Source organism: Eublepharis macularius, chromosome 7, assembly GCF_028583425.1.
Source record: "Eublepharis macularius isolate TG4126 chromosome 7, MPM_Emac_v1.0, whole genome shotgun sequence".
In the NCBI taxonomy this organism is placed as follows: Eukaryota; Metazoa; Chordata; class Lepidosauria; order Squamata; family Eublepharidae; genus Eublepharis; species Eublepharis macularius.
In genome coordinates, this window is record NC_072796.1 from 114,456,007 (window position 1) to 114,478,390 (window position 22,384).

A 22,384-nucleotide genomic window follows, 5' to 3' on the forward strand; every position below is an offset into this window, starting at 1 on the left:
CTGCTTCTATTTCAGTGGGCCTGACTGTTATTAAAAACCACCCCCTCATTCCCACCTAATGTAACTCTAGTTATATTGGTTTGAATCCACCAGAATTTCCCCATGGATGCAAAAATCTCTGCCTATGAAATGTGACTTTCACCTCCTTCCTCCTGCAGCAGCCCCAAATGCTCCCCCCCCCAGTCCCGTTCCTGAGGGTCTCCTGTCCCCTAGGAATAGCGTTTTGGGACGCATTTCAGGTTGCCACAGCAGGAAGGAAGTGAGAAAGTTGCACCCCACAGGCAGAAATCCTTTTGTCTAGTGTAGATGTAAACAGGGCATGGGTGTCTATGGCCAGTTCATGCTTTCACGTATTTGTAATATATATAAAACTTATATGCTGTTACATATTTGAATGTGTCCACATTAAACTGCAGATTTTTTTCACTTAATCAGATGGTTATACTGAATCTGCTGTTCTGCTGTATCTATTTGTTTTACTTAGTGTGTATGTTACTGAATGGAATGAGCTTAGTTATGAACCAAGCCATGTGTGTGTTTTTGACTGAGTTATTTATATGATAAACAGCAAATGTTTTAGAAGCCCAAGTCAACTGCATGGCAGCACAAGTCTATTAGAAAATGCTAGCAAATTAGGTATGTTAGAAACCATGGGACTACCAACTCTGTCGGAATGTGAAGGGGTGTTGAATGAGTCGGGCAGATGTCAATCCAAATGTTGCCTCTCTGTTCATCCTCTGGAATTTCACGTCACAAAAACTCCTGCAAAAATCCGTTCTTGGATGTTTGGCATGACAGATACTGAAATTGCTAGTGACTGGTAAACTTAATGTTCTAGGAGAGCAAAAACTGTAAGACACAGATTTTGTGATGATAGTCTATCCAGTGATGGGCTGCTTATACGCACCAGCTAAATACGCAACATTTACCAAAGAGAATGGGGATTTAAAAGCATGTCCACATATTTCCTGGAGTCAAGTAGATTAGTAGAAAACATATGTGAAAAGGTTAACAGAAAGGCAAAACAGACTAATGAAGGAGCTTGTGGAGCTGCAGAAGCACTTTAAGAGTGGGAGAAGAGTCACTTGTCTAGTTGTTAATGAACCAATAGCTGATTTCCAGCAAGTGGGCAACACCCTCAAAGAAGAGGAAATCTGGGAAAACATTATGAACTTGAAAATCAAGCAAAAAGCATACTCAGACAGAGGAACAAAGTTGCTTAAGCTTTTGGAGGAAGGCGACCACGGCCGTTTCCACATGGCTCCCCGCTGCTCCTAACAACCCGGAAGATCGCGCAAAAAACACGGAAGATTGCATTTTCTCGTGCAAGATTTGCACAATGTCACGTGACGTCGCGCAAATCTTGCGCAAGAAAATGCGATCTTCCGCAGGTTTTTTTGCGATATTCGGGGTTGTTACAAGCAGCGGGGAGCCATGTGGAAACGGCCCATGTAAGAGCTCAGCAGCATGAGATTCAGATCCTGCAGCAAGGAGTTTCAGGAACAGAATATTGACACAGTGTGGTCGTAGAAAAGAGAGGAGCACAGCTTGAGCTGAAGACAACAGAACAGCAAAAGCAAGACATTCCACCAACAAACATTTCTGCAGGGATGTTTGCACGGATATTTTCCCAGGAATGGGGAATATGCTAAAAAATAAACACAAACAGAGGGGGAATGCACAGAACAAACCAGGAGTGCATTCTTTCAGACTACCACAGAGAGCACCAAAGTTCATTTCATAGGTCTTTTTGGCACAGGGCCTTATCATTGGGCCTGGCTCCATACTGCATCAATTTCTCTCCAGACTTTGGTCTCTTCCTCATGGTGAACTTTACATTGGGCTTTCTGCGTATTCAGCCCATGAGGAGTGGATTTGCTGTATTCATCAGTTCTGGTCCCATACTGCTTTGATTCTTTAATTCTACAGAATACGCAGAAAGCCCAATGTAACGTTCACCATGCAGAAGAGGCTATACTGCTTTAAGAAGGTTGAATAAAAGTTGTTCTTGCTAAACAACTGCTAGTGCTAGGTTGCTGAGCATTGCAACTGCCAGGAAAGTTGGGTTGGGAGGGTGTGTAACGTTGGCTGCATCTCCATGTCACTTCTGTGGAAAACCCATAAGTGACATAGAATAGCTCTAGAATCTCCAGAAACTCTGTGATAAAATCAATCAATCAAGATTGTAATAAATTTCTGGTTGATTGAACTGTGATAAAATCATAGAGTTTCTGGTGATTCCTAGAGCTACTCTATGTCACTTATGGGTTTTTCCTGGAAGTGAAGTGACTAGTGAATGATGCAGCCAGTGTCACCAGTGGTTTTTCTTTTGTTCTGCCACTATTCAGAGCAGCAATGGGCAACAGGGACTGCCAGCTGGTGGCCTCTTGCCATAGCAGGTGGCCTGACAGCCATAGCTGGTTCAAATTTGTTTATGAAAGATCTAGAATATAACCACTGCTGTTTAATTGAGAAAGACATATCATTTATTATTCAGCTGTATGTAGGGTTTCCATCAACCTGGAGAGAAAATAATAATAATAAGGTTCTATTTATATGCCGCCCTTCAGGACAACTTAATGCCCACTCAGAGCGGTTTATAAAGTATGTTATCATTATCCCTACAACAAAACACCCTGTGAGGTGCATGGGGCTGAGAGAGCTCCTAGAAGCTGTGACTGACCCAGGGTCACCCAGCTGGCTTCAAGTGGAGGAGTGGGGAATCAAACCTGGTTCTCCAGATTAGAGTCCCGTGCTCTTAACCACTACACCAAACTGGCTCTCTTAATAAATTCTTAATATGTGGAAATCAGCAGGTGAAGCTTTTCATGGCATGGAGGTAAATAACAGCACATGGTAAATAACTCCCCATTAAGCCTTTATTAAGGGGGCAAGACTTTTTTCCCCCAGGTTATATAGCACCCCTATGTGCAAAATTTGTTTTATTAGCTATGTCCAAAATGAGCAAAAGTGGATACATAAACTCAAGGTGGGAAGACATTGGTTATATTGGGTTTTTCTCCATATTGCTACAGCACTGATTCTGTTAATAAGGAATCTTGGAGGGTGTATCTGTTAACAGCTTTTTTTGCACACATTTTGGTGCAGACAGTGCCCCCCCCCCTCAGTGCCTGTAATTCTGTTAAACAGTATGCAGTATCCTACTTTAGGCTAGAGGAAGTCTCCTTAGACATAAAACATTGCTTAGTGGCGTGATAAGATACAAGCCATTATTTTACAAATACAGTGTAGTTTTACTCTGCGGACCAATTGTCTCCCCTATATCTGAGTTATTTAATATCCCAGACAATATAGCAGGGCTATCATTGCCTTTTGATTCTGAGAATCTATATGTCGGGAATATCGAGAGAGCTGAGTTTAATCTCTTTCATTTTCTACTTCCAATCTTCATATATTCAAATTGGTCCTGGTGGGCTTTATCTTTACCATAATTGTATTAAAAGCTTTTAGCAAAACCACCCATTCTAATTTTTGTCTCTTTCCATCACACAGACAGAACATAAGCACTGATGGGCAAGACACTCAAAATGGAAATAACAGCCAGTCTCCTTGAAATACGGGGGTATTGGTGGGAAGGCACTGAGTGCTATTTACGGAAAGTATCATAAGGAGGTTTATATCTCAGACACTTAACTAATAGGAGATCTATTCAGACATAGATTAGTGTAGGGAATACCTTTCCAATACTCTTAGTCAAACTGATTTATCTTCCTTTGAGATTTCAGTCTTACTTCGTTATAATAAAACCGGAGCATAATAAGATCTCTTCTAAATTAGGATTCCGTTTCTGCTAATTTGGGATCAATGTATTAGTAACCTGTAAGGAATTACTAACATCTTCAAATGTTTCCATTTTGGTATTCTGAATAAATATTTTAAATGGTTTACTGAAAGCACAAAGCAGTCATGTGAGCTCTAATTCTAGTACAATCTCATGGACAATCATGCTGCAATTTTCTAGACTTCATTAGCTCAGATCCATTGGAACTTTTCCACTAAGGCCAGCAACAGCGTGAGCCAATTTATTTCATATTTTAAATTGTAACCTGGTGTGAATATCCAGATTAAAAGGCAATATATAAATTCAGGAAATAAATACAGTCTGATACCGTTAGGAAAGCAAGTGGACTCAGATTGCGACCGTGCTCTGGCAACTTGGGAAGTGGTTGTTGTTTGTGAGACAGTGCTGGAGTCTCAAAGAAGAAACAGGACCACTTCTGACACCACAGGATGCTCCCTTTTGCTTGCACGTCAAGAATGGGGTACTCACATGGGTTTCTGCTGTTAGATTTCCAAAACAGAAATTGCAAGATTCAAGGCCAGTAGCAACTTAAAGACCAACAAAGTTTTCAGGGTTTAATCTTTCAAGACTCAAAGCTCCTTTTGTTATAATCTTGGTGATCTACTGTAGATCAATATGGTTACCCACCTGAAACAACAGAAATTGGTGTCTTCAAAACTTCCTCCATTTATTAGAAAAAAGATACAGGTATAAAAGCCACCGATTTCAGGGCATGGGAGCTCATGCAGTCTGCAATTCTAACAGAACTGGGCAGGGAGTCAGGGGTGGACTCAACCCCATAAAACTAAACGAACACACAGAAATATCAGAGGGGAAACAGACTGTTCCATTGCATTGTATACAATAAATACACTATCAACACAGTCCTACACAGCGCTACCCCAGTGTAAGCCCGTTGATTTCAGTGAGTTTAGACCGGAGTAACTGCCACGAGACTGCGCTGTACATTACTTGGTATTGACTCTTCTTCCACTAGCACAATTCTCCCCCCTCCCCCCGCTTCCTAAACGAGGACTATAATAAACAAACAAACCAATCAATCAATCAGGTCTGGCTTCCTTTTACTTTAACTGGCAGCTGCTTCTGGTTATGTGCTGCTCTCTGCTTTAAGTGTTTGTTGGTAGTGGAAAAGCAGTATTGCTTGCACATCCCTTGACTATACTGGTTTGTGGGACAGTAACTATTTTCTTACACAACTTGGAGGAAAGATCCCTAAGGTCTGTAAGGGAACCCTTCTGATCTTGTCATTTCCTCTTTCCCCACCTCATTGTGGGATGCCATGCTTGAAAATATGGGGTGTTACGATGGTACATAGGATGACTTTCTGATGGCACTAGGATGCAATAAAGAAACCATCAGCATGAAATTCCATGGATAAGTTGGTGGACCTAAATCTAAGGTGGTAATAACAGTTTTCCCTTTAAAAATAGTTGGTATAATTGCATAAAATTTCACCCCAAAGCTGTGGCTTATAAAATGGCACATGCATCCACTTCCAAGTTCACAGGTCCTCATTACACAAACTGTGTAACACAGGTCAGTTGGTGGGTTCATCTGACCAGACTCACATTACAAGCGAGACTGGAGACTTAACATTAAAAATTGCTAGGAGTGTGTATTCCCGATCCAAATATACCCCCCCCCCAATGCCTATTTGGTATTATTTGTGTATATCCAAATATACCCAAATAATATTGGGGTATATTTGAATAAATGTGTTTGGGTATATTAGAATAAACCGGTATTTACATTCCTGAATGATTCAGATATATTCAGGAATATCCAAAAATCTCATTTTAAAGGTTTCAGCAGCTTGTCCCCCTCTCCCTTGCAGTCTTCCCAGGGTTCAATGGCAACAGGAGGAGGGGGCATGGAGGCAGCATTACTCTGTGTGTGTGTGTGTGTGTGAGTGTGTGTTTGTCAGTGCTATTTGCTTACAAGAAAGGGAAGGCAGCAAGGAAATTGCAAAGCAGTTATGAAAAATATGATGTATTATATAGTAGTTAAAGTGCAAAATCACCAGTATAAATAACATATATATGAGAAAAAATTAATTACAAAAGCTAATTGTCTTCTATACAAAGACTCAAGGTCAGAGACCAATACAATAAATACTACAATGAGTAGAACCATATACAACAAAGTTGGTTCAGACTGCAATAAAGGCAATATGATTGTATTCAGTTCATAATGAAATTAATGTCCATATGTGGGTGGTGCACCGAGTATCTTGACACAATTGACTCCTATGCAAGAGCCGCCGGGTTCATGCTTGCATAATTTCTATCCCCGTTTCACAGGCCAATGCTTCCTCAGGGCAATAATCTGTAAAAAATTAAATCAAACAAAGCATAATTCACATCCCACCTATATCCACATATAAATAAACACAATGGAAAAAATTAAGCAATAATCTCACCAAGTGCCACACACACAGGGGCTGACTAGAAAGGTTCACCAAACCAACAGACAAAATCACAGCCACAGTTGGAAAAACAGCCACAATGGGAATGGTCCAACAAGCCAGTGACTTGGCAGTAGTTGATTAGGACTTATATACAACCATTTACTTAAAGGTACAGTTACTTGAAATAGACATTCTAGTGCAAACACAAATTAAAGGCAAGATGAAAAGTTACAGCAAACATGAAAGGTCCATATCATTATTAAGACCCACAGGGGCCATACTATTCAGTCTGTAAATAAATTCCATTTCCAGTTGTAATAAGCGCTGGGAACAATCCGCTTGGAGAGGCAATTCTACTGTCTTGAGTACCGAGATTCTCATGTCCCGCGGTTGGTGGCCAACATTGATGTAATGAGAGACCAGCAGTGCTTCCATAGCCCCCATTCTGATACAAGACAGATGTTCCTGTACTCTCACCCTAAGAGATCTGGTGGTACTGCCTACATAGCATAAGTCACACTTACATTGGATAATATAAATTACATTCTGTGTTTTACAGTTAGAAAAATTCACACCGGAATCTAAAGACCCCATAATGGGGTGACGAATATTCTCAAGTTGCACCATCAAACCACAGACACAGCAGTCGCTGCACGGATAATGACCATGCGGAAGTCTTGAGCGTTGGATGTTACGCTTATATTCTGATCTGATCAGCATGTCTTTAATGTTTCTAGAACGGCGGTAGCCTATAGCGGGTACATCCTCACAGCCCGGTATCACTCTGATCAAGTGCCAATGGCGTTTAATTATGCGATTTATGTTGCCTGACATTGGAGAATAGTCTAGCGCCCACTTGATCCGAGTGTCTATTGACCGATCCTTCAGTAGGTCACTACGATGAGTTTCCAAGGCTCTACGTCTAGCTGACGCAATACATGCTGTTGGATAACCCCTTGCTAAGAAGGCATGATCCAAAGTCGCGGAGTGCCAACGGTAGTGATGTGTGCTGGTGGAATTGCGTCGTAGGCGTAAGTATTGACCTTGAGGGGTGTTTTTCTTCAAATGCCCGGGGTGGAAGGATTCAAAATGTAAATATGAATATTTGTCCGTGGCTTTCCTGAAAGGGTGAACTGCCAAAGTGGTACTGGTGTTTTTATAGATGACCACATCCAAATAATTCACACATTGCGCATTGCCCTCCCAGGTAAATTTGATATTCGTATCTATATGGTTCATCCAATGTAGCAATGGTTCGGCTCGTGTCACGCTCGTCAATATCATGATGACATCATCAGTGTATCAGTGATAGAATATGATGTCCCGAAAGAAGGGGTTGACCCCCGGGTGTAAAATGTGATCACTCTCAAGACAGGACATAAATAAGTTGGCTATAGAGGGGGCTACAGAGCAGCCCATTGCCACCCCCTTGCCTTGATAGTAAAACTGGTCATTAAATTTAAAATAATTTCTTTCTAGGATGATCTCCAGCAAACTAAGCAGAAATGTTGTAGATGGAAATTGAAAATAACGGGTGTTTGTTAGTGCTATTTGCTTGCCATATCCCATTGCCAGGCCTGGCTGCTGCCTTGATATTACTGGCTTGCTGGGTTGGATGCTTGGCTTATGTGATTTGATATTGGTTCTCTTGGGCTTGCAGTGGCCCTGGGTCCTGCCTGGCATCTTTGAGTGACACTGGTTTCTGTTGGGCTTGTGACAGTGTCTCTTGCTTCAGTTTGGTTCTGCTGGGATTCTCTGGTTTGACATTGGTTCTGTTGGGCTTTGTTGGTTCTGTTTGCATTGGGAGGCTTCTAGTCATTGGTCACTGTTTTGTGTTTGGCTAAGGCTTCCTGTGTCCTGGAGAAAGCCATGGTCCTCCCCGCATAGGAAACAATGAAGAATGGCTGGAGGCAGCTGGTCCAGGGGCCAAAGGGTCCAGTTCACTTAAAACTTGAGGGTCTTCAGTAGACAGGCAGGACGAGGTTCTCTGTGATTTTGGTATAGCTTGCTTGAAAAATGATCCCTCTCGCCCCCCAGAAAGGTTTTCTCCATAGGGAATACTAGAGCTGAATATAATCAGTATTCCAAATAAAACCTGAATTCAAACACTATACTGGTATTTATGGACCAGAGTATTATGATGAATACTGAATATATATGGTATTCCAGATATCTGAATCCCAATAATACATTTTTTTTTAGTGCACACCCCTAACAATTGCTTGGGGGCTCAATTCTGTTGCAGAGTATGGCATGGCAGAAGGGAGGGTTTTTTGTCCCCTTCTATCTCTTGCCATTTTCAGGAGCAAAAAATGGCCAAGGGGGAAGGTAATTTGTCCCACTGCTGGTTCCACATGCCTGCCCAGGAGACAGGACTCTCTCTTTCCCTGTGCTCTTTTATAAAAATATTGTGACCATATCTTTTTTACTAGTTTGTACTGTGTCTGTGTGTGTAAAGTTCCATGAAGTTGCAGCTGAATTATGATGCCCCCCGCTGGTGTTTTCAAGGCAGAGACTAACAGAGATGGTTTGCCATTTCCTGCCTCTGCGTAGCAACCCTGGTTTTCCTTGATGGTCTCCAAGTCCTAACCCAAGTGCTAACCAGTGCTGACCCCATGTAGCTTCCAAGATCTGACAAGACTGGGTTCATCTGGGCTATTCAGGTCACATTTAATTTTTATGCAAAATGAGGTGGTTCCCTTTTTATACATATTCACTTGTGACTTTGTTCTTACCCATAGCTTTGTAAATGAGATTCACCAACACTGCATTAATTTAGCCACTAGTGCCAAAAGGAGTTGTTTAAATTAACCCAGTTACTGCAGCAAAACCAGCTTCCGGGGAAACTGTATTGCTTGGCAGTTATAATCTATCTCATTGATGCACTCTGGGGACTGGAGTAATTGCACAAAAATGCATTTTCAAAAATGTCGATTTTACTTATTGCATGCAAGTCGCCAGTACAAAATATGGACAGGATTATGAATCATTGACTAGTCAGAATTTCCAGTGTCTTTTGTATTGATCCAGCACCCAACGAAATCAATGGGAAAGGTATTTTAGAATGACTCAAGAATGTAATGAACTATTAAATGTTAGCTTCATGTGTAAACATGGGGCCTGACTTTAAGTGGCAAATTCTGAGAAGAATGCTTTGGAATCCTTGCAAATGTTGCATAGGATGGTAGCTGTTAGGAGGGGAAAGAGAAGAAAGTCTTCCTATATTCCTTGGACAATGAGAAATCTATACATTTCCTGTGAGTTAGAACCCTGGGACTCCAGCATAGGATTGCATGTACGGGATGTACATAACAGAAAAAATTAGCTGAAAATACACCCGGAAAGTGCTGTTTTGTTTTGTTAAAACAGCTTCTGAACACTGAACCAAATTTGGGAAACTAAATTGCAATGAGTCCCTCCCACCCAAACATTTGTGTGTTTTGTTTCAGTTCATACCTCACAGTAGCAGGCAGACACTGGGCCCACCTCACATCCTCTTGTTTTCCTGAACAGCATTCACCAATCAGACTCCAACAGGAGAGAGCCTGGACAATATCAATTAACTCTGTTGGCGGGACAGGGAATGAGCACAATGGACTGAGTGCGTCTTCTCCTCCCAGCCCTGCCAATCAGGTCCTCACAAGGAGAGACCCCTCCCCTCCCCACCTGTCAGCTTTCAAAACATTGGGAAGGGAGATTTCAATCATAGGATGCAATTTGAAAAACACTTCTGTAGGAGTAAGCACTGTTGAATAACATGGGACTTATATCTGAGTAGACCTGTTAGGGTGCATCTTGGTTTATTTTACAGCATTACCCAGGCACTGGTCTCTCCTCACCCCAAAATCAAGGCACTTGAGATAGCTACAAGGAAAAGTGCTCTGTGGGGGGCGGGGGTTCTGTTCAATCAATTGAACTTGATAAAAGTCCTGGAAGATTTCAGTCAATTTGAAAGACACTTCCCTGGGAGTAAGCACAAGGAAATATGGCACCAACGGTAATAATTTATTGGTACTATAGAAAAAGAAAAAAGTGAACAAAAAGCAGGATTACTTTAATGCCGCCACCTCCCCCCTTTCCCTTAGCCATGTTTTGCGCCATGTGCACCTGCTGACACTCACCTTTTTCAGGGTCTGTTGTTGTTGTGTGTAGAGCAACTGAGGGACAACTCAGAATGTCAATGGTTTAGAAGGATTTTGGTGCCATTCAGTGAGAAAACAGCTGCCCCCAAAAGCTGCAACCATAAACAGAGTTACACCCTTCTAAACCCATTGAAATAAATGTGTGTAACTTTGCTTGGGGTAGCACTGCAAATCTCTTGCATCATCGCTGAGATGAAATGGAAAGTCTCCATATGCTTCAGTACAGATTTGCAGGGCCCCCAGCAAAATGGAAAAAAATAGAAGGAAGGATGCCTCACTCCGTATACAGAAAAAATGTGTTACCTTCTGTCAAAATGTTGCTTAGATATAACGAGATGGGATGTACGGCCAGGAGATAAAACCTGATTGTGATGCTTATTTTTTGTTTAACTCACCATTGCCACCCTTCTTTTTGTGGGGCAGGATCATATAAATACATCCAGGGCTTTTTTTCAGGGGGAACGCGGGGGAACGGAGTTCCAGAACCTCTTGAAAATGGTCACATGGCTGGTGGCCCCACCCCCTGATCTCCAGACAGAGGGGAGTTGAGAGCGGGGGGGCAATCTAAACCCCTCAGTCTGGAGATCAGGGGGCCACCAGCCATGTGACCATTTTCTCAGAGGGCAACCCACTGAGTTCCACCACCTCTTTTCCCAGAAAAAAAGCCCTGAATACATCTATATGGTATCTCATAATTGCTGATACCTATTGGAGCTTTTAAAAAAATACAGAACTTTTCCTCCTTCCATTTCTCTTAAAAGTGAAAGAGTTCAGTGCAACTCTCCTCTTCAGACTCCAAAAGAAAACATTATTTCCAGAGAGCTGTTTACAAAGTAATTTCCGGTAAGTAGCCATGTTGGTCTGTCGTAGAAGAGAAAGATTTGGGTCCAGTAACACCACAGAGCCCAACCAGATTTCCAGGATAGGAGTTTTTGAGAGTCAAAGCTCCCTTCATCTGATATATGGAGCGGCTTTTTCCACTTCATATATCTGATGGAGGGAGCTCTAACTCTCAAAAACGCATGCCCTAGAAATCTGGTTAGTTTCTAAGGAGCTACTGGACCCAAATCTTGCTCTATTTATAAAGTAGTCTCTCTCTGTTTACACTCTGAAATTGAAATGTTGCAAACTAGTTAGTGTTGCCAACCGCCAGGTAGGGTCTGGAGATCTCCCAGAATCACAAGTGATCTCCAGTCTACAGAGATCAGTTCCCTTGGAGAAAATGACTGCTTTGGAGGGTGGACTCTAGAATTATACCCCACGGATGCCCTTCCCCTTTCCCCAAATATCCAGGTATTTCCCTGCCAACTCAGGGTTGGCAGCCCCACCATTAGCTGACTGGTCAGGAAGACTCCTGCAGATAAGAACAATAAATGAAATTGGTTTACACCCACTGTGTGTTTGAATGCATTCGTGCTCATTGTTCCTTACACAGAATGGGCCACCTAGCGAAGCCTTCCCCAAGTTGCCGGGAACATAAATTAACACTGTATATCCCAGTAGCTCCCAGATCATCTTACGAACAGTACATTAATTGAAAATCCTCCGTAAATCAATCCCAGGCTTTTGAGAGGAAACGCGACAGAGCTGTGCTATCCCTGAATGTTGGCCAGGCTTTACGCTGGGAACAAATGATAATTATTCTATGCAGGGAATTAATGGATTCGGGTGGAAAGAAAAGAGGTCAGAAATGCAGGGGTTGCTGCAGCTGCATCACGTGCCCAATACGCTGTGTTAATACAGCTGCACTGCACCAGCAGGCAGAGGCAAAGGGGAATACAAGGAGGAGCATTTACGGGGCCTGTTAATCAAAGCACTGAGCTGGCAGCTCCCATTACATTGTCATAGTCACTCCTGAGCAAGTTTTATATGTCAGCTCTGTCCTTTTATACCCACTGAGCTGTGTTTATAAGCTGATTATGTAGAGGTAACAAGAACATACATAACATACTTACAAAGATTTGACAAATATTGTTAAGAAACCTTCTTGGCTACTGCGTTATTTTTTCCCTGGTACTTTTTGAATGCGTTTGCTTGGAGTATCAAAAATGGTTTTCTAAGTGTTTGCAAATTTCAGTTTAACAGCAACAAAACCTCAGTGGTTCAAATAAGCGAACTTCTTCAGGTGCTTCTTGACTCCTTTCCAGACTATAGACTTTCATAACCAAGACAGCTATTGTAGTAAGCGAGCTGTCAAGCAGTCCTGTGACCTGTTTCCGCTAGCCATAGGGGCTAGATCAAGGGCTTGAACTCTCAAGATTCAGTGGAGAGGGATGCAGTGGGTTTGGTTCAGCTGAGCTGAAATGGATATATTAAATCATTATCATCTCCAGGGTATTTTAATTGTGTATAAATAAGCAAGAAGACATAGAGGCTGCAAGGAAAGGCACACATTTGGATTTCAAAATGTAAGAGGCGAATTCAGTTAAAAGAAGTTCTGCTTTTGTTGCGCCACTGCCTACACCTGTTCCCTAAAGTATGTTTCCTCTGTGGAAGGAGGAATTCTTGTCAAAATTCCACAATGCTGCTGGAAAGGGATAACTAATGGGTAAGTGGATTGTTTATCTCAGAAGGAACAGTGTAACTGCCCCCAAATTTGTTGAGTCAGATGAACAAAATAGCTTTGGCCAACTAGGAAGAGCAACACCTCTAAAATGGTCCTTGGAAACCCACCTGACACTAGGGGAGGAGATGAACCCCTCCCCCATTTCCTGCTAGAACTGTGGCAAGGGCATAATTTTGGTTCTTGAATTCAAATAATCTGTGAAAGAGCCACCTTCCCATTGACTCTGTGCTGTCTCTCTGTCTATACTGGTGGAACAAAGAAGAAGGCAGTTTATGCCACCAGTGACAAGATACTTAAACTAGACAATGTGTTCAGCCAGTCTGATATGTCTGTGCATTTCGTTTTCTTCGTGTATTTTTATGGGATCAATTGATTCCCCTGTTAGGAATGCATTTATTCCAGACACTGGCTGAATCCACACTTCTCCCTCTGAGGCGGAGGACATCTTGGGGGGTGATTCCCACCATCCAATCAGGGAGGCAGGAACTAACTTTCTTCCTCTTCCTGTCTAGCCTGTGGGACCACCCTCTCGCTTCAGTTCTTTCCTGCCTCCGGGGAGAGCAGTTCTATGCTAGGCTAGCTCTGCTACCTACATTCCCTTCTTAACTCTTAGTCTATCTATTCTGCTTAGCTTCTGCTAGATTTCTTTTACAGTGCCTTAATCTTTTCTATTGCCTAATTCTTTCTACTATTGACTGCACTTTTTTGCTGTGCCTCCTGTTCTTTGTCTTCTTACTTTCACTTTCCTTTTTCCCTCTCTTGAGGGGAAAAAAGGCAAAAGAAGCCACGGCATCTAGGGAGACTTTGGACTCAGAAGACAGCTTCTTAGAACCGACAGCAGGTTGCTCACATGGAACCGTCCTGCCAACGGCAGAAACGCAACCGGCTGGCGCCGGCAATCCTCCAAGGCTTGCACGGCCCCCCGGCAAGAAAAAGTCTCAGGCTGAACCTAAGCCTCCAAAATGGCCCCGTCTTGATCGCCGGGAGGCAGAAAAGGCAGGGTGCCCCATCCAGCTGGCTGAGGGCGACGCTGATCGGCGGAGCTCCATTTCGGCAGGAAACGCTGCAGCGGCAGAATCTTTCCCGTGCAAACCCAAGGACGCGGTTGCCATTCTTCCAGCAGGAGAAGATCATCTGGAACAAAGAGGCACCGCGCAGAGCTCCAGCCGAGATGGGCCTGAGGAAACCGTGAGTCACCCTGACAATAGCCTGTCCCCTGCAGTCCTGTCGGCCATCCTGTTACTTTGCCAGTCAGAAGCACCTTGGCCCTATAAAGATTCCAGGAATCTCCTTAACCCCTGGCACCACGTGAATGTGCGCATGCCAAACTCCTGGCTGGAGATTTTACAGCAGGCCTTTCCCCTTTTTGTTTAGCCCTGCCTTTACAACAGGATCTAGCCCTGCCTTTCCCTGTCAGATGGGTAATGTATAAAGGGCGCAAATTTGCCGGTGTCTTTGGACTTTTTAACTCTTAAGACTAACCAGGAGGGAGGAAATAGTGGTGTGGGTCTACCTCCTCCTCCCTCCATGAGTAAGACTGTAGCTCTGTGGAAGAGCTTCTGCTTTGTATGCAAAGGATCCAGGTTTGTTCCCCATTAACTCCGGTTTAAAAGATCAGGTAGATGAGGGGAAAAACCTCTTTCTGAGACCCTGGTGACTTGCTGCCAGTCTGAGGAGATAACACTGACGGATGGTCTGAGTCAGAATAAGGCAGTTTGTGATGTTTATCAGTCAGGGATCCCCACGGAGCAGGGGGATCGCCCTCGGATAGAGGCTGTAATGACCAGGAGAAGGATGAATTCCTTCAGATGTGGAAGAGGAGGAAATATCCCTCCCAGAACAGTCAGCCCAGCTGTCAGAATCTGAGGTCTACCAGTATTTACTATCTAAGACATTCTCAGCCTTAGAGCGGTAGAAATTACCCTTGGGGGAGTAGGACCCTTAGACTGGGAATACCAAATCCAGCCCAGGGTAACAGAGTCTCTTCCTAGTGGAGGTTCCTCAGAAAAGGTCCTCCCATTTACAGAATATTTAGGGAGAAGGTTCAAGGCTGAGTGGTCTAAACCATACGCCAATCAATAATCCCCAAACTTATTCCCAAAACAAAACGAAACAAACTATACTCGCTACCTTTCTTTGCTATGAGTTGTTGCAGGTACCTGCGATGGAAGCTCCAGTGGCTACACTTCAGTCATCTGGGCTCTGGTCAGAAGATGGGTAAGGATCAGTCAGAGACCACTTAGACAAGAGGAGAGAGGCCAGGCTAACAAGAGCTTACGAAGCCGTGACCATGACTATTAAGACTGCAGTTATTGTCTCAATTGCCTCAAGAGTGTCAGGAGTATGGATCTGGAAACTGATTCAACTCCTGTACAACAATAGCTGCCCCCATTGAAGGGGCAAACAGAAATGTATGGGCCAATACCTTCAAGACAGGCATCATCCTGGATACATTTACCTTTTTTCTTCCAGGATTAGGGTCTGGACAGCAGTGACAAGCTGGCACGCTTGACTAAGAGCATGACCAGCAGATTCACACTCTAAAAATATCGTCCTGGCTTACCTCTTTCAGAGAGACAAGCTATTTGGGGTTGCCCTGGGAAAGATCTAGATTGAGACCTAGGACAGAAGAATGTGTTGCCAGAAACTCTCAATCTGAGAGGCGATCCATTGGCCCTCAGCCTTTTATTCACAACACACGCTACTAACATCCAGACAAGATTCCAAATGGCCATCCTGGGGTTAATCTAGGCAGCCCTTTATTAAAGGGGGTCCTTTCAAGACCCCACTTGTAGTATAGTGGTTAAGTAACTGAACAGTGATGCAGTACTCTGCAGGCTCAAATCTCAATGCTGCCATGAACTTGCCACATGGCCTTGGATAAACCAGTCCTCTCAGTCCCAGCTCTCCAGCTGTATTGTGAAGATAGTGCTTACCTTGTCTCAAGATCAAACAGACAGTTCTCCACACGTGGAAAGAGATTCAACCTTAATACCCAGATCTCTAAGACAGGACTTGCTAGCTGTCCCTTTGAGAGGCCAACTACTCTTTACCACCAAGCCTAGGTTGACAAGCAGGCAGGCCTTACAAATAGTCTCACAAGGCTATTCCATACAATTTGAAAGCTGCCCACCAGAAAGGGGTCTACTCAATCTTCTTCTCAGTCCCTAAAAATAATAGGGACTGGAGGGTGTTATTAGCCTCAAGTTTTTTGAACAAGTTTATCAAATTGTATCACTTTTGAATGGAGACTCTACACTCAGTCGCAGTGACCAGTCAATCAGAAGAACACATAACATCTACAGATCTCACAGAAACATGCCTCCGTGTACCAATTCTGACAGCCCTTCAACAATACCTAAGATTTTATATTAAAAACAAAAACAAAACCAGCAGTTCTGAACCATCCTGTTTTGACCTGTTCACACACCAAGAGTATTCACAGAATTCATGATCAACCTCATCATAGTTTCAGGGACAGAAGGTATTCATGTTCACTTGTACCCAGATGATCTCCTGATCGGTTCAAGTTCAAGAGAAAATCTCACCACAACACTCAATTCACCATTCAGGTCCTACAAGCTTGAACACCTGGGTTAGATCACAGTCACCAAAAGGGTTTTTTCTATCCCTCACCAAAGAAAAGGTCAGGAAGACCAAATAGCTGACTGAGACTGTTGTCAGAGTGTAAAACCACTTCTCACAACATTACTGAAACTGATGGGTTGGCTAGTGGCCACCTACAATGCAGTACCTTTGGGGTCATCTATAGGCAAGACCACCTCAGATCTTTCTTAGATCTCATTAACAACAGATCATGGAGAAGACAGATCTTTCCGTTCAGATACCACTTCAGATCAAAACCCATCTGAGCCAAGGTCAACAACCCAATGCAAAGCAAAAGATTCATGATCCCTCAAGAACAACAAATATTTACAGGAGTAAGAATCAGGTTAGACGTGTCTTCCTATCAATGACTTAGAAAGGTGAGCAATTTGTCTGGCCCTGTTCCAGTTCAGAGATCTGTATGGACAAGGTTGCAGACAAAACATATATAAACAAGCAGGGGGGATTCAAGACCTCGAGGCGACACAAGGTGGCAGCAAGGGTACTTACCTGGTAGGATGGTCACCTAGCTTTGATCAGAACTGTACACATCAAAGGCATATCCAATGCCCAGGCAGACTGGCTGAGGGGACAACAGGGCAATAGTCCCTCAAGAAACATCTCATAACATTGCACTTCGCAACACCTCATGGACCTGTGTGCGTCCCAACACAGCCATCAACTACCGGGGTACATGACAAGATTTGTTCTACCCACAAGCAGATGCCCTGACATTGCAGTGGCCATTAGGCCTCCTCTATGTATTACTACCCTTACCAGTAACACCATGCCTTTCCACTCTCCAACAGATGGTGATATTTCCACCTCTCATCATACTGACCTCTCCGGTAAAGTTACAGCAGGGACCGATTTGGCTCTCTCATTTAGACTTACTCTGCTTAACCGTGTGGAAATAGAAAGGAATCACAGTTCTCTTCATCAGATGCTCAGAATTTACAACTCTTTCTGGGAAGCCCTCACTCAGCAGACGTTTTACACAGCCCTGACCAAACATCCATTTGAACCGGTCAAGGATGTTTCCCTGAGAAGGCTGAGAATGAAGACTATCTTCCTTATTATGTTCGCATCTATCAGAAGATTTAGTCAGACCTGAACTCTGTATCTTTCCCAATGGTAAGGTGATGTCCCGTACTGTCTTCCAAAAGCGTATTCCAAACTGCATAGTTTGCAAGAGATAAGGCCACCATTTTTCTACCTGTACCCTAAATAGACTAGTGAGAGGCTCTGACACAACCTAGATGTCAGAAGGAGGCTCAAGGCCTATCTGCTCCAAACAGTGCAAATTAGAAAGTCAGTCTTACTGTTAAATATATCTCCCCTCAATTTGGGGAAGAAAATGTCTTCAGCAGCGGTAGGTGCCAATAGCAAAAACAAAACAAAAAAACCCTCTCTTTGTAGAGGTTCCTTGTGGAATGCCAGCTCACTCTTTGAGGAGTGCTACTACCAGTGCAGCACTACACAGGAACACTTCTGTAGAAGAAGTCTGCCAGGCAGCAACAAGGTTGTCAGTCTTGACCTTATTAAGATGCTACAAATCCAATCTATATGATTCGGCAGACACTAACTGCAGTAGAAAAATACTGCAGTGCATGATCATGGACGAAGACCACATCCCACCCAGAAACTGGAAACTGCTTTGGGAGCACCCAAGATGTCCTCCGCCTCAGAGGGAGAACGGACCTTTGGACACTTACCGTGAAGGGTCCTTCTCCTCTGAGGAAAGGAGGACATCTTGCCCTCCCCGGGTCTCCGTCCTTCTCTATCCTGCTGCCTCATTCTTCTTCCTCCTCCGGGTTATGCTTTATTTACAGTACGTGTTAATGGAACAGGTGTTTTTTCTCTCAGTATTGACAGTTGCTGAATGATAAATTCAATGTTACTGCTTTGTGGAGTCACCTGAACTGAAGAGAGGGTGGTCCCACAGGCTAGACAGGAAGAGGAAGAAAGTTAGTTCCTGCCTCCCTGATTGGATGGTGGGAATCACCCAAGATGTCCTCCTTTCCTCAGAGGAGAAGGACCCTTCACGGTAAGTGTCCAAAGGTCCGTTCCTTTTTGTTTCTGCACCTTTTTCGCAACCACGGCACTGTTCAAGCAGATACTCGCACGCTTTCCCATTCCGCGTGTTCCCCACCGTCACCGCGCCACCTTTCCGTACCACATGATAATGGCATAAATCTGTTTTCGCCCGGCTTTCATAGCGCATTTGCAGAATAAAGAAAGGTTGGTATACCGGAAAACCTACTTTGTGAGCAACAGGGTTTCCGGAGAATGTTTTAATGTGACAAATTATTTTCAAATTTGTCCGCCATAACAACCAGCCAATTGTTAGAAAGTGGTCTGTGACGAGCAAAAAAATGGGCCAATCAAAGTTGAGGGGGAGGGGACCTTGCCATTTCTTAAAAGTATAGCACAAAATTAACTTTTTTTTTTTTAAAAAAGGGAAGTGCCGTGCGCCGTCAACGCTGACGACAGAGGAGGGAAGCGCCCACTATGACGCTTCACTCAGTGGTGTGTGGAGAACTGATTGCGCCACGAAGATGTACTGGGAGGGTGAATGTGATGATGCACAGCATGGTAGCGGAATGAACCCAACTGCCATGACTGCGCAAGATAAGCGGATGGTGAGTGTGTGTGGATTTGGCCACTACGTGTGTATTCTTCTTTTGTCTATAAACTTCTTTTATATGAAATGTTGTTGCTGTGAACATTTGGCACCCACCCATCTAACTGCTCAGTTTCCCTCAGAGAAAGGCAGAAAGGGTTAACTTCAACGGTTTCTGCCTTGCAGCTCCTCAGTCCGTTTGTTGCCAGCCCTGACTGAGAGCAAAACGGTGAGCAACAGCACATTTCCTGAATCACCTGTTACCAATCACCTGGCAATGAAAGTCTTTCCCCTCAAGATGGTTTTAGGATTTCTGTTCATCTACAAGTCTGACAGAGAGCACTCCCCTTAGGCCATCACAACTTCATAAAAGTTATGCCCCCCACACCGACTTACTGGCTGTTTGGCTTGTGGGGCTGCAAGGCAAGGATGAGCAGTGGAGGTTTTTGATGTGGCTTGGTCAGGCCCCTGCCATAGACTATACTTTACAAGCTTCATGGTCTTCGCAGCCCCTGCCATACTTTAGGGACTTAATGTTAACTGTTATGCTGGGGCTTGATATTTGTTGACATGCTGTGTAAAATCTTGTGTGTAAAAGATCCTGTTAGCTGACACGGTTTCCTCTCTGCATGCTGGCCTGGAAAAGCAGGCAGAGAAGCTTATCTGTCTGTGCTGAACTTTTAGCAAGAAAAGAGCTGTTGCCATAGATACATAACCTTGACATTCTGGACTTTATAAAAACATTCTCTTAGCTTGCATTCCTGTAGATATCTACTGTAGCTAGATTCCTTCCCATGGGGCTGTGCTTAAATGGGGCTGTGCTTAAATGTCTATATATGCTAGGCACTGGGAACCAGATTTTATTCCTAACAGAACATTTTGAGATGCTGAACTGAAGATTATCAATAAAGCTGTAACTCATGCAGCCTTGGGCTGAATCCACATGTACTGGCATAGCGCTAAACTGTCGGAATGCCAGCGTCTTCCTAGTGCGATTTCTGACGTCATCGCACCACAATGCCACTCTCGTGGTGCGATGACATCAGAAATTGCGCCAGGAAGACGCTGGCATTCCAACAGTTTAGCGCTATATGGGTATGTGTGGATTCAGCCTATGACTCTTGCAGTGAAGTTACTGAGATTCAACTGGCAGATCCTTACAGGGTGGCTCTTGCTGGCTCCCGTGTGATTATGCAGGAGCTGATCCCTGGGCAGGGCCTTCTCCCTCAAGCTGGCCACGAAAGTTCATCTGCAAACCCTGACAGAGATGGAGCTATTCTGTTACTCTGTTAAGAGGCCACATCACACTGGGATGGTGTATACAAGACTTGCATTCTGGGTTATGCTAAGAACTGAGTATTAAAAATGTTCTTCCATTCTTTTCCTTTCTTCCCACACTTTTAAAAGGAGGAAGACTAAAATATCCTCACCTTGTATAGATTGGGTTAGGTGCTATATTTCACCCAAGATGTTTATAAGGGTGTGGGTACTCGTATATAAAGTTGCCCTGATTTCCTCCAATGCCCCCTCCCTCTTCAGACCCCGTAGGCTGTTTCTGAGGGTCTTTCTCTGGCTGAGGGGGGTGGGTGCTTAAGTTCATATGCTCCCTGCCCGCCTCCCCCCCCCCCCAGTAACACAGTAAACACACCAAACTGTGTTTAGTTCACTTTCCTCCAAACCAGGAATTCCATAAAATATTTTAGGGAAAACCAACAAAACATAATTTGTGAACTAATCTATTCCTTATTGTTTCAGTGGCTATTATCTATGGTAGTTAAATGAAAACTTTCTATTCAGAGGCAGTTCACTTCTGAGTACCAGACTGTGGCACCTTGTTGCAGAGGAGATGGAATAATTTCGTTCACTTGCTTAAGAACATCCAAAAGCATCCATATTGTATATTGTTGTGAGGAATCTTACTAGAAATGCGGGAAAGCAGGGAAAGGAGAAAATTAGTTGTAGCTAAGTCTCATTGAAATAAAAGGACATATTAATGATGACTAATTGAAGTCCCATTGGGAGTTAGATGCGAATAATGTGTGCTGGGTCAGATGTGTTCAGTTTTATATTAGAATTTCAATTTTATTGTCTACAGTGACTTTCCAATTTGCCAAAATTAAAAAAAAAAGCTTATTCTCCAAAATATTGGAGTCACTTTTAATTTATGGAATGTATTTCATTTCCAACGTCACTAATAAAAATACTTTACCAAACGGACTCTTGTGTTATCCCACTTAAAATCTATTTCCGCTTTTCTTTTTAATTTTTTATCTCTCTCAAACTATTTTTCAATGTACACTTAAAAATATACAATATGAGTCAGACAAACCCATATTTTAAAACATGTATTTTAAAATGACCTCCATCTCAGAGCCAGGATTTGGTCCCACTCCTTGTCAGGAAGAAATATAAGGTATATTAGCTTAATTTTTTGTGTGCGTGGTTGACCCTCTGCCATTACTTCTTCAAGTGTTTTAATCACACACAACACCAATTTTAAAGCAAATGGCTAAGCTTACAAAACAGTCTCACTTCTCTTTTCCCACACTACCCCCCCACCCAATGTTTGTCACAAGCCACATGACACACACAAAGGGTTGGGGAGGAAACCAGCACACTTTTTCCTCCATGGCAAAACAAATTTCCTGTCGTTCTGATTCTGTTCGTCTGCCTCTTTCTCCGCCCAGCTCTCAATATTTACTCAGCAGGGATATTCTGGCAGCAAACCTGTTATTTCAATATATATTTTAAAAGAGTTTGGTAACCATATATTGTTAGTGATGATTCTTGCAAATGAAATGCTTGGAAATCAAACTCTTCCATAATTGCCAAATTGTTCACAATTTAACAGTATTTTTGTGCCTATGTGGTAGGTAGTCTTTTATCATTGATTAATGATGATGCTGGAGTGCCAGTGTGGGATTTGAGCGCCGGACTATAATATGGGAGACCCCGGTTCGAATCCTCGTTCTATGTTTGCTGGATGATCTTGGGCAGGCACTCTCTCACAGCCTAACCTGGCCCACAAGGTTGCTCTTATAAGGATAAAATGAAGCTGGGGAGAATGATATTGTAAGTTTTGGGGGAGGAAAAATGCTATAAATATCTAGATTTTAAAAATCTGAAAACTTGCTTTATGATAGTTGCAGCTTCCTTGGTCTTCATGTTCAATTCTGATTTGTGTACTTATACAAGGCAACAAGTCTGGATGGGGGAA

At 43.2% G+C, this 22,384-nt stretch overlaps 1 protein-coding gene across 1 annotated transcript in view; it reads left to right on the forward strand.

Annotated features, from left to right (window-relative positions):
* The first annotated feature begins 650 nt into the window (after positions 1-650).
* Positions 651-22,384, forward strand: part of DCSTAMP (dendrocyte expressed seven transmembrane protein) — a 35,812-nt gene continuing 14,078 nt past the window's right edge. The window contains exons 1-2 of the mRNA XM_054985899.1: positions 651-820; positions 13,703-14,126. Coding sequence (XP_054841874.1) covers positions 651-820; positions 13,703-14,126 — 594 coding nt within the window. The remainder of the gene's footprint in view (positions 821-13,702; positions 14,127-22,384) is intronic.